We start from the raw sequence: 13,322 nt of genomic DNA, 5'->3' as shown, positions 1-13,322 counted from the left end.
AGAAATTGGGGACAAGCGCTTCTACTTCCTTTGGCCTTGAGCATTAGCTGTGTGCATAGCTGCACATAGCTGTGTGCTTGAGTTCGTCCCCACGAAATGTGTGAAAATATCCCGAAGCATCCATGGTACACAATAGACATAATTCATCTCATAAGACGCATCAAGCCTATGCGCAAGCGCAGCCGGTCACAAAACAAAAACCGCAACTCACTACTTTTTTCACTCAAGTCTGAGCTAAAAACAAAAATGGCAGAAGCTAAACAGTTTTAATTCAGCACACCACTGTCAACCTTCATGAAAGAAAACCAATCGAAATTTTGGAAAACAATATTACCCTCTTCTTAGGACTGTATCCTTCATTATCAACAATCAGCCTTGCTCTGATCCCGTAACCATTTCTGAAGCCTTTAACAGCTACTTTCGCTCTGCCTTTCATCGTGATGATGGTACCAATCCTTTCACCCAAAACTCGGAACACCAGTTACGTAACTTCGAAGTAAGTTGCGCTGGGATTCACAATATGTAATTAAAACTGACACAACTAAAGGTGCGGGACCAGGCACCATACCTAGTATGTTCTTAAAGAGGTACTCGGAATGGAGTGTTCGTTATCTTACAGACATTTTATAAATCGCTGAACACATTCTCCGTTCCCCAGGCTTGGAGAATTTCCAATGTGATCCTGGTGTTTAAATCTCACCATAAACAACAAATTAGTAATTACTGACTGCTCTCCCCAATTTCCACATACTGCAAGCTTCTTGAGCACATTATTCACAAGCACATTTTTCAGTACTTAACCTGTCATAATCTACTTTCACACTGTCAGCACGGTTTTCGATCTGATTTTTCCACTGTCACTCACCTCATTGAATTTACTCACGACATAGCTTTCGCATTAAATAACCGCGATCAAATCGACGCAATATTTATAGATTATTCCGAAGCATTTGACATTGCCTGCCATAACAAGCTTCTTCGTAAACTACGTACCATATTTAACGGCAATAAGTTACTCGACTGGATAACCGACTACTTATACTTAAGATCAGAGTTCGTCACTTTCAACCATGCACAATCATTGTCAGTCACTATAACTTCAGGTGTCCCCCAAGGATCGGTGCTTATGCCTCTATTGTTTAAATTTTTTATTAATGAAGAACCAGATGTTATTAATGACACCGCAGTGAAGTTGCGCCTATATGATGATGGCTGCGTGCTTTATCGTAACGTTGCTAACGCCCATGATCAACAGGAACTAAACAAAGTGTTATCATTTTTCTGTGAATGAGGTAACGCATGGCAAATGAAAATTAATTTCACTAAACAGTTGCAATGACCTTTGGTAAAAAAAGAATCCGCTGCATTTCTCTTACAGTGATAACGCTAACTACTTGACCTATGTCAGCGCGTTCAGATACCAGGGTGCTCACCATACTAAAAGCGATGTTGTTTTGAGCAAGAGCACCATTCCGTACTTTCATTTACATACTTATTGAAAGTCTATTGAAAGGTACCACAGTGAGGACAGCCCTGCTGTATTCAAACACAATCAACACCAGAAATTGGGGACAAGCGCTTCTACTTCCTTTGGCCTTGAGCATTAGCTGTGTGCATAGCTGCACATAGCTGTGTGCTTGAGTTCGTCCCCACGAAATGTGTGAAAATATCCCGAAGCATCCATGGTACACAATAGACATAATTCATCTCATAAGACGCATCAAGCCTATGCGCAAGCGCAGCCGGTCACAAAACAAAAACCGCAACTCACTACTTTTTTCACTCAAGTCTGAGCTAAAAACAAAAATGGCAGAAGCTAAACAGTTTTAATTCAGCACACCACTGTCAACCTTCATGAAAGAAAACCAATCGAAATTTTGGAAAACAATATTACCCTCTTCTTAGGACTGTATCCTTCATTATCAACCATCAGCCTTGCTCTGATCCCGTAACCATTTCTGAAGCCTTTAACAGCTACTTTCGCTCTGCCTTTCATCGTGATGATGGTACCAATCCTTTCACCCAAAACTCGGAACACCAGTTACGTAACTTCGAAGTATTGCGCTGGGATTCACAATATGTAATTAAAACTGACACAACTAAAGGTGCGGGACCAGGCACCATACCTAGTATGTTCTTAAAGAGGTACTCGGAATGGAGTGTTCGTTATCTTACAGACATTTTATAAATCGCTGAACACATTCTCCGTTCCCCAGGCTTGGAGAATTTCCAATGTGATCCTGGTGTTTAAATCTCACCATAAACAACAAATTAGTAATTACTGACTGCTCTCCCCAATTTCCACATACTGCAAGCTTCTTGAGCACATTATTCACAAGCACATTTTTCAGTACTTAACCTGTCATAATCTACTTTCACACTGTCAGCACGGTTTTCGATCTGATTTTTCCACTGTCACTCACCTCATTGAATTTACTCACGACATAGCTTTCGCATTAAATAACCGCGATCAAATCGACGCAATATTTATAGATTATTCCGAAGCATTTGACATTGTCTGCCATAACATGCTTCTTCGTAAACTACGTACCATATTTAACGGCAATAAGTTACTCGACTGGATAACCGACTACTTATACTTCAGATCAGAGTTCGTCACTTTCAACCATGCACAATCATTGTCAGTCACTATAACTTCAGGTGTCCCCCAAGGATCGGTGCTTATGCCTGTATTGTTTAAATTTTTTATTAATGAAGAACCAGATGTTAATAATGACACCGCAGTGAAGTTGCGCCTATATGATGATGACTGCGTGCTTTATCGTAACGTTGCTAACGCCCATGATCAACAGGAACTAAACAAAGTGTTATCATTTTTCTGTGAATGAGGTAACGCATGGCAAATGAAAATTAATTTCACTAAACAATTGCAATGACCTTTGGTAAAAAAAGAATCCGCTGCATTTCTCTTACAGTAATAACGCTAACTACTTGTCCTATGTCAGCGCGTTCAGATACCAGGGTGTTATTTTTCATAAAACTCAAAATGAGATGCTAATATTAAAAGAATTTCTGGGAAAGCACTGCGAAAACTTGGCTATCTCAAAGGAACCTTAAAAAATGCCGCGAAATAATGTAAATTAACTGCTTACAAATCACTCGTTCGACCGATCCTGGAGTACGCCTCAACTGTATGGTCCCCTCATCACGCGCGCGACATTAGTCATTAGTCAAAAAAAGCAATACGATCCATCTTTGGCGGGTACGATCGCAACTTTTCACCTTCTTCAGATATGCACACTTTATCTTTGCAAACGTTAGAACTTAAGTGCACACGTGAACGCATCATCATGCTGCACAAGACCGTTCACATGTCATCTGGCATACAGGCACCCTTCTCCTTTGTGTCCTCAAGCGCACGTGCAACCCGACGGAAACATCCATTTAACATTGTTCCTTTCAAACCACATATAGCCTGCTTTAAAATTTTTTCCCGCAAACTGTTGAAATTTGGAATTTATTGGACGGCTCACTTCGCGCATTGCCAATTGAGTTCGTTGTTCAGTTGTCTAACAATTCGACCTGTTGATCTGTCTTTAATACTTCTATGTTATCTATTTCTATGCTACCCATGTTATTTGTTTTTACTAATGTATGTACCAACTCCTGCTATGTCTCCCCTCCAAGAAAGCACAATTTGTAAATAAATAAATAAAATAAAAATGTTGACGTTGACATCATCCGTGACATCTGCATTTGGTGGTAGCTGTACCGAATTTGCGGTAATGAACCTTGAATAGCGTCACTCCTTACAATGCTGTAGTTCATGCAGGCGAAACTGTGTAAAGCCGTTTGTTCTTTTCCTGTATCCTCTAGACACGAATGTAGTGAACAAAGAATACTTCACAGAATAACTTGCAAGGCACAATTCACAGTTAGAGCGGAATTCCATAAAGCTGTATACAGCGGTCGGCCATGTGCACTACACTTAACAGCGCTTGGTGCACTGCGACGCCACTGAAGCGAGCAAACTTCCAGTGTCGTTCAAAATGTGGGTAGCTACACGCGTAGCATCAGAGGTCCTCTAGAGCTGCCCCTTATTTTGAATACCGGTGGCCACAAGTTTTGCTTAACCTCTTTGTATGCACTTCGCACACTACGTCCCTTTGTCTGTCTACTATAATTCGAGTCTCACTCTTTCGCCCTACACATCATATGTCTGCAGTTTGAGCATGCACCATGTGGCAGCGGATTATCACTTTCCATAGCACAAACGCACAAAAAAAACCTTAGTTGGTGAAACGCTCATCTGAGAGGAAGAAGCCCCTACATTGTTGTATATAGCAAGAGGCTGGCAGCGAAAAATTTCTATTAAAACTTCATGGGCTTCTGTAGCTGAGAAAAAAAAAAGTGGCAGTGAAATCTGTACTAAGCCTAGAATATCCGACTGCAGGAATCCATGCGTGTTGACGCGTGTTTCCGCTTCGAAGGCTTTTTTGCTCTCGCGCCTCTTCTTTGATCAAAGATCGTGACAGCACAATTACACGATGGTGCTGTCGATCCACTTTCGTAGTGAATGTCTCACTGTCTCTTCCAAAAGTCATAGGTGTCGGTACATAGCAATAAAGTTAGCGTGTAAAATTTTTATAGGCTAGTCAAAATGGTCTTCCATTGGGAGCAACCCCTCAGGGGGGTTCAGTGGTTATGGTGCTTGGTTGCTGACACGAAAGATGAAGGTTCGATCACGGCCTGGGTGGAGAGTTCGATTAAGACGAAATATTAAAAGTCCGCGTACTGCGCGATGTCAGGGCATAATAGAGAACCCCAAGTTGTCGAAATTACCCGGAGCCGTCACTACGGCGTCCTTCATAGCCCGAGTCGCATTGGAACGTTAAATTCCATATTCGAAACGAAACAAAAGAATCTCAAACGCCATGTGATAGACTTTCGCGCCGTCCGTGCGCTCCCATTGTGATTGGTTTCGACGCAGCAAGCGTGCACCCACCTCGCCAACACGTGGTGCCATCTGGCACCCTCACAGCGATTCTTCTGTGGAAGGCAGCATAGCGCGCGCCGCAAGTGTGCATGGTCTGGAAACTCCTCCGGACTGCTGCTGCCTGTTGTTAAAATTTCCTTTAGGTTGCGGTTAGTGTCTGGCGTCGCACCAACATTATTGCAGGTGTTAACTTAATTCCCAGCTGAAGTCGAAAATATCGCGAAGTGATAGCTACAAGAAACAGGAAACGAGAATTTTTTAATGTCGCTTATGCAACATCTTTGGCACTCCTGCAGGTTCTAGAAGTATGGCTTTGAACGGACGGAAGCGGGACAGACAAAACGTTAAAACAAAACGTTGCGAAAATAATGCCGTTATTTACACTGCTGCCTTAATACCGCATAACTAACATGAGAGGAATTGCGCCTGATAGAGTCTCTTCCCGCACGTGTTTTCTAAAATCCACTCCTAACGGGGCAGCGCCACTGTGACCACCAGCGCTGGAATGTCACAAGAGAACATGTGAACACAGCACCCGATTTCTACCTTCTTCCCAGAGAACTATGAGCAGTTTTCAACGCTACCGCAGGCAAGGACGGATGTCAGGTATTTTGCCCAACAGTGCTTGACACGCGGACAGGGATGAGCGAAAGCACGCCGTGTAAACGGGTAGGCTAAACTTCTTTCTATGGATATTCATCCTGACCTGCTCACCTGCATCTAGGCTTTATCGTTTTCAGGTTACAATTTTTCGTAACTATGGATTTTTCGTAACTATGGGGTTGAAAATGCTACGCTATAGTTCCTATTTGACATGCAAGTAGGATAAAGGTTGCAGAAAAATGTGTGTGTGTGTGTGTGTGTGTGTGTGTGTGTGTGTGTGTGTGTGTGTGTGTGTGTGTGTGTGTGTGTGTGTGTGTGTGTGTGTGTGTGTGTGTGTGTGTGTGTGTGTGTGTGTGTGTGTGTGTGTGTGTGTGTGTGTGTGTGTGTGTGTGTGTGTGTGTGTGTGTGTGTGTGTGTGTGTGTGTGTGCGTGTGTGTGTGTGTGTGTGTGTGTGTCTGTGTGTGTGTGTGTGTGTGTGTGTGTGTGTGTGTGTGTGTGTGTGTGTGTGTGTGTGTGTGTGTGTGTGTGTTTTTTACATTTACAATATCAAATGTCAGCTTGAACTAGTCTCCAGCGGATGCCCGTTATCGTTATCAGTTATTAAAATTTCTTCTTTACTTACTTTACCAACCATGCGTGCAGGACTTCCGCATTTTTGCCATACCGGTAAATCTTTGATTTAATAACAATACAGCATTGATTATCACGGTGGCGTTTGCAATGGTTCAGCAACTGAGCTGGGCACCGTCAGAGGGAAGCACTCGGCACAATGATGCCAGTGAAACATACCATTAGTGCCTTTGTTCTAGCCTCACGCATGCAAGACATACTAGATGGAGAGGGGGATGGTTGGAATGTGTCAGTTGGAGACAAGGAAACCCTTTGAAACACCACATGCCACCTGCTAACCATGGCAGGTGGAATCTTCACATGTACTCCGGCACCTGACAGTTTTCGCCTTCATGGCATTCCTAGTGCTATCGAATTAAAACTGTTAATTCCCTCAGCTAATCCCCACTGCCTTGGTAGCTCAGTAGAAATATTCTCATCCCTTGACCATCAATGGGCCGCTGAATTGCTTGAACATTGATTTCGCTTTCTCCAGAGGGCCTTCTAGCCATTCCCAACGCTCAGCGTCCCATATACCAATCTGAACTATGTTATCTGAGATTCCGCATTCTCTTTAACCAGCTTTCGACAGCCTAAGAACAGAGTTTTATCAGGATAGCGTCAATAGGTTAATATTCACTGCATTGATGTATACTGGCGGACCTCTGCTTCGTCAGCTGTAGAAATATTTCTGATGTGTGTGTGCCACAGCAAAACTAGACAAATTAAAAAGTTGAAAAATGAAGGGAAGTCCTTTTATTTATTTTGCACGTATCTTTGCAGTGCTGTTTGGCTGCTTAGGCGCGCTAAGCTTTGCGGTCGCCTTGCGGAATCTATCCATCCGGCTGCACGAGGAAATGATACGGCGGGTGCTTGGCAGTCCAGTGGACTTCTTCGACGCAACTCCGCGAGGCCGTGTACTTAACCGCCTCACGGCAGAGCTGGACAGCATCGATTCCCGTCTTTGTATGGCGGCCAAGCAGGTGACCCAGACGTTCACGGTAGGCATCGCCCGGATCGTCGTCACAGGTCTGCAGGCACCGGCTGCGGCAATTTTAGGAGGGTTATGCTCCGCCTTCTTCCTAGGCTTCATAGTACGTACAGTTTTTGTGGCACTGTTGGTTTCAATATGGGTTTGTTCACCTGACTTTGATACGCGGCAGTTGCTCCGTCTTGTCTCTGTGTCCATCGTATATGTGTGCCTTAGGAAGAGAACTTGGTTCTAGATCTGCCAAAACATTTTGCTCTTCAGTGGTGCTGAAATTTTCATATTGCGCATAACGTACTGCAGAAGTTTTAGGCATTTCCGCCATATCGCGATTTCTATGGATCGGTGACCAGCGTTTTAAAGCGACAGCGTTAAGGGCCCCGTGTCGCAGAAAAAACGTCGTCGTCGGCGTCGGCCATAAACGAAAAATCCCGGAAGCAAATTCATAAAGAAAAAAGGCACGCAGGCAGCGCTATCGAGCGGCAAACACAGAAGACCCTCTCTTCGAAGTGTACGGCACTGCCCCGACAGATGGAGAGCCACTCGCCCGCTTCTTAAAGCCCCTTGAAAAAACATCAAGGGGCTTTACCGCTTCTCCTTTTTGTCTCGTTTGGGTGCATTAAGGTCGGGCGGGGTCCGGTGCGAGGGTGCCCCAATACCCTTGCGTTTAATAAGTTTTCTCGCTCTCTTCGCTTCCAACTTACAGCGTGCGTCACTCAAACCCTTGTGACGCGGCTCCTCTTTCCGTTCACAGCGCGATTCCTAGGTGCAGCGTCCGATGCGGGACGCCTCTGACGTGATCGCTGCGCCGTAGCGCGTCTGGTGGGAAAGCGTCCCCTGAGATGTGTGCCGTGCTGCTGACGAGGAGTCATGCGTCTGCGTGGTGCTCCCAAGCGAGATAGAGGACGATCCCACCGGGTCGTCAGCCCCGTGACCGCGTCCGCTTTCATAGCGCGTCGCGGCCCGACTGTCCGTGCCGATCACGACGTTTGGCTCGCGTAGATCGTTTCTCCCTCTTAGGCACCGAGTTCTTTGGTTCGTTCCGCTTGCTCTATAGACGAAGTTGTGCAGTGATGTAACAAGTCCTGTATTATTAAAGCTATATCTAGGTGTGACTCAAGAGCATGCCGAGCGAAAGAGTGTGCGGTGCGAACGGGGTGCGATAACGCTATTGCGTTCCACTTTTAAAGGCGAAGCTTAAGCGTCCTCCAATTTTTTTCTTGCTCATCTGAACGGCATGCCAATTTCACACTTCGGACACCATCGTGTTTGCGCGTTTCCCGGCTATGCGATGTTTCTTGGTCCTTTTAGGAGGTCCGAGTTTTCGGTCCCAAGCCTCTACAGTGTCGTCACTTCCCAACCACTGGGTGATGATTTCCCGTTTTCAATTCTTTTACACTGTACCGCATAATTTTGTTTCTTTCGCGCTTGCTAGGTAGTGTCCTCTGATCCGGTAGCAATGTTTCTCACATTCGCCAACTCTAATCGCCCTGGACTTAGTCCAAAGCACGACAGCAGTGATCAGAATACGAAGGACCTCTTCTACAATATGCTTAATAGAATAATGATTGTTTAACTGTCTTAAGATATCCTGGGAAACGTGGGCTGCAATAAAGCCTGTGAGCGCCACTCTTTGAAACAAGCATGCGACTTACGCGAGAAAAAAATTATTGCCACGGTTTATATATCGATAATCTCTGCCTATCAGTGACAGATAAAGTATTAAGCATTAAGCTCCTAAACTCACCTACCTAAAGCTCCTTAAAGCATTAACGACCAGAGATGGCATAGCCGTAGAGCATCCCCCTCGCGTGGAAGTGAACCGGGAATTGAATTTCGGTGCCTCGCAATTCCTCAGCAGGTTAAAAAAAAAAAACCTTTGTCAATGAGAGTGCATAACAAGGCCTGGTGTGCGGCCTGACCTCGGTGACGAGGACCTACAACGCACTTCCTCACCAGAACAGGGGGTGGCCGCGTTGGTGTAGCACTTGGCCACAACTCCTGTATAAACATACCAATTAACCCTCGGCCCTCTTTCCTCAGCGGCTGCGGAGCAACTGACCAAGGCGGGGGTCAGACCTGTGAAGCAGAGCGTGTTAAGAATCTCCGGCTCCGGACAGGCCGCCATTGCAAACTTAACCTGGAAAAGGTCAATGCTTTCACGGAGACATACGGTGGACAGCGGTGTCCACGGCGGAATTCAACGTTGCCGCATGGAGCCGTCCCACCTGAGGGACCCGGGCACGGCCTGTAGCTCAGGTAGCCAGTGGAAGCGGCTGTGCAGATGGAGGTGGCCCTTGTTGAGAGGCTGCCGGCCATGGGAAATGCGCGAAGGGAACAGCGGCTCCTGAGTCTGGCGGCTCAAGCTGTCGATGGTGGGCCGTCAAAAGTCTGCTAGCCCGGGCGTCTTCAGCCGAGCCCCAAGCCTGGTAACCCAGGGGGCCAGCAGATATGAAAGACGTCCGTCGCCGACAGCGTTCTTCCTCTGCTCCATAGCACACTCTCCACTCATCGCATTTTACTTCCGCCTCTCTTCTTCCTCTTCCGTGACCTCGGGAATCTTCTCCAGCTGCAGTGTGGCGCTGGCTCCTCGCAATTATTAACAACAGGGTGGCAGCTGTCGTAATTAGGCTTAACGAAAGGTATAAAGCAAAGGTAGAATCGGCCTACGCGCCTGCATGTAGCGGGAGTGACAAGATCGAACCAAGCTTGTGTGACAACGTCGAATCAGCTTTGAGCAAAGTAAAAACAGTACACCGTACTGATAGGCGAGTTCATTGTCAAGGAAAGAAAGAAGAAGGCTGGAGACCCGGCAGTAAATAGCTGACTATGGCATAGGCTGTAGAAATAGCAGGGGGGGGGGATAGCAGGGGGGTCATTAGTAGAATTCGCAGAGAGAAATATTTTACGGCTCATGAATGCCTTCTTCCGTAACAGTGACAACAGGAAATGAACGTCCAAAGGCCTCAATATCGACTAAAAATAAAATAAACTTTGTACTATTAACTCACTTTGGCATCGTGAAGGATGTGAAGGTCTTCGGGAAGGTGCGTTGTTGCAACCACAAGATGGTAATGTCTCGAATTAGCCTAAAGTTGAAAAGGGAACGGAAGGAGCTGGTGAAGCGAATGCCCATTACCGAGTTATCAGTTAGGGCCAAAGTAGAGATATTCAGGGTTTTGTTGCAGAACAGATATTCGGCTTTAACCGAGGACGGCGATCTTAATGTTCGAGCACTGCACGATAATCTGAAAGCTATAATTAACGATTGTGAAGTAGAAGTACGCGGTAGGTTAGTCCGAAAGGATACCGGCAAGGTATATAAGGAGTCGAAAGATCAGATTAAGAAAGCCCAAAGTATGAAACCGTGTTCGTACAGACAGAATTGAACTGGCAGAACTATCAAAGTTAATAGATAATTGCAAGGTAGAGGGCATAAGGCAGTTTATAAGCAGAGAATGAAGCAAGAACGGAGGTGGCCGAAAATCGGTGAAGAGTAAACTAGGCATAGGCAAAAACCAGATGTATTTGCTAAGAGGCGAAGACGACAATGATGTTAGCAATATGAAGAGCAGCGCATATTACTTGAGGAGAAGAAGAAGAAGAAGGAGAAGAAGAAGAAGAAGAAGAAGAAGAAGAAGAAGAAGAAGAAGAAGAAGAAGAAGAAGAAGAAGAAGAAGAAGAAGAAGAAGAAGAAGAAGAAGAAGAAGAAGAAGAAGAAGAAGAAGAAGAAGAAGAAGAAGAAGAAGAAGAAGAAGAGCAGCGGTTTGCAAATAGTACATTATTCAAAACGAATCGAATACGAATAGCGAAGCTTCGCTTCCGCATCGAATGCGAATATCATAGCTAAAAATCGAATCTAATAGGAACCGAATATTAGTACTAATATCCGCTGCTTGTGAGAATATTTGTACAGAACGAGCAATCGTTCGAAACAATAAATAAACACTTGTTGCACTGCTTATGTACGGTGCCATAAGTTTAAAATCTATTATGTTAGAGCTATAGCTGCTAAAAGACGCAACACAAGTCTCGAATAATGGGTCGGAACACGAAGTGACTACTGTATTAACTCTAACACCATCAAGTTACATATAGAGAAACTGCCATTTGCTTGCTTTGGTCAAAGACACTTTTTTTACGCATTTCACCTCAGAAAAACAGTTTGGAAATATCCCTTTAGAGAAAAGTGTGTACCTGCTGTATCTTACCGGTACTCAGCTACGGTGTAGTGACGCTGAGGCCGATGCGAAGGATTTAGCTTGAGTTAGGACAGTGCAGCCAGCTATGAAAAGAAAAATTATAGGTGTAACGCTAAGAGACAGGAAGAGGGCAGAGTAAGTCTGAGATCAAACACGTATTAATGAGGTGGAGTCGAAATCCAGAGGAGGAATCGGGCTCGGGCAGGGTATGTAATGGAAAAGCAAACTAACCGATGCTCCTTAAGAATAACGGGCTGGATTCGAAGAGAAGGCAGGCGTAGCAGGGGGCGGCAGAAAGTTAGGTGGCCGGATAATATTCCTGTGTTAGCGGAAATAGGTTCGCCGCAGCTGGCACAGCACAGGGCAAATTGGAGAGTTATGGGTGAATCTTTGACCTGCGTGGGCGTGTCCAGGTTGATGATGCTGATAATGATAAAATTAACATGAAGAGTCTGCGGTATTACTATACATGCTTCGTGAAAAAAACTTGTGATCAGCTTACCATGAACACCAAATATGGAGCATATTCCGTACTATTCATCACCTTGGCGCAAAGGCCGAGGGGGTTTTTGTTGTCATATATAGTGGTTGTGTGTGAAAAGCCGCTGCATTTATTTTAAAGTATGCCAAGCCAAGGCAAACACTGCGTGGCGGCGCAAGCGCCCGTGCTCCAAATGCCGACCCAGTCGAGCCTTTCCAACGTTCTGAGGCGTTGCATAACTGAAGAAATGCGAAGTGGGGCATAAAAAGTAGAGTCAACATTTAAGCTCCTCCTTTAAGGATATGACGCCACAGCGGTTCTTCTTGCCCACGCTGACGCGGGCACTGTTTTATCCTTCACAATTACAGTGATTCTGTGATTGGGCACACGAAATACATATAAAGGTCCGTTTTAACCAAACTGTACGAATGTGCCTGCGTGGCGTAGCGCTATCGTGTCTCACTCGCGGCCAGAGGGTCAGGTGTTCGATTCCTGTATAGGCCGCGTAGCTGCGGCTACTAGGAATACGTCGATGGTTCGGCTGTGTAGCAGTTTAGGAGGTGACACTTGGTACGTGAGTCATCGCTTGCTGCTTGTTTATATAAGTGTGAGCAGGAAGAAGGCAGCTGAAGGACCGTCCTCTAGGCGCGTTGCTCGCGGTTTCTCCGATCCCTGATGATGCGATGCCTGAAGATACGATGCATCGCTGGAGTGGCTAGCGTGTTCTATAGGAACACCTTGTAGCAGACACCTTTTCGACGAATCGGCATTTTACCATCACGCCGACGCCGGCTTTTCGGCGACATAGAGCCCGTTTCTATCGAAGACAGGACGCAGAACGAGAGATACTCCGAGCACCAACTATCAACTGTTTATTTTTGTAAAGAGAGCGCTGATGACCACCACAGTAGTACAAGTGTTTAAAATAAAGAAGGATCAAAGAGGGAGGGATAAGATACACATGCAAAACATTAGACGGAGGAACATAACAAAACATGGACGTAGACACGTATAGCAAATTTTTCGTCGGCCTGCTTAAGCAAGTACGGCCGCTTTTCTGGATGAACTATGCTTTGTGATTTCCTTTTCTATTCTTATTCATGCTGAAAAATTAATGTTCTGCTTTCTTCATCCGCGCTGGTCCGAAATAAGTTTTGACAAATATGGTTGAGAAGCTAGAGCTGCTTTTTATTTATTAATAGAATGCTGCGCACTTTAGTGCACTAAATTGGATCCAAGCAGGAGGGGCAATAAATACATAAAAAACGTGTCAAATTGCATCAGAGAACAATAACGTATGAGTAATAGGACATAGTGAAGAACAAGGAAAAATAACTCAGCAACTATAAATAAGCAATTTTATAAAAGGCATCAGCGCTCTTTACAGCCTGAGGCGGGAGTTCATTCCAATGAGTTATTGTGTGAGGAAAAAATGAGTACTTTAAAGCATTTAATCTAGCACTGTACAATGTTAGTAATTCC

At 45.1% G+C, this 13,322-nt stretch overlaps 1 protein-coding gene across 2 annotated transcripts in view; it reads left to right on the top strand.

Moving 5' to 3' along the window:
* LOC144132604 (multidrug resistance-associated protein 1-like) overlaps positions 1 to 13,322 on the top strand; it is a 119,882-nt gene that overhangs the window by 86,784 nt on the left and 19,776 nt on the right. For both annotated transcript variants that reach the window (XM_077665134.1, XM_077665133.1), the window contains exon 20: positions 6,953 to 7,263. In XM_077665134.1, coding sequence (XP_077521260.1) covers positions 6,953 to 7,263 — 311 coding nt within the window. The remainder of the gene's footprint in view (positions 1 to 6,952; positions 7,264 to 13,322) is intronic.

This window comes from Amblyomma americanum, chromosome 5, assembly GCF_052857255.1.
Source record: "Amblyomma americanum isolate KBUSLIRL-KWMA chromosome 5, ASM5285725v1, whole genome shotgun sequence".
Lineage (NCBI taxonomy): Eukaryota > Metazoa > Arthropoda > Arachnida > Ixodida > Ixodidae > Amblyomma > Amblyomma americanum.
This window is presented reverse-complemented; position numbering and strand designations above follow the sequence as displayed.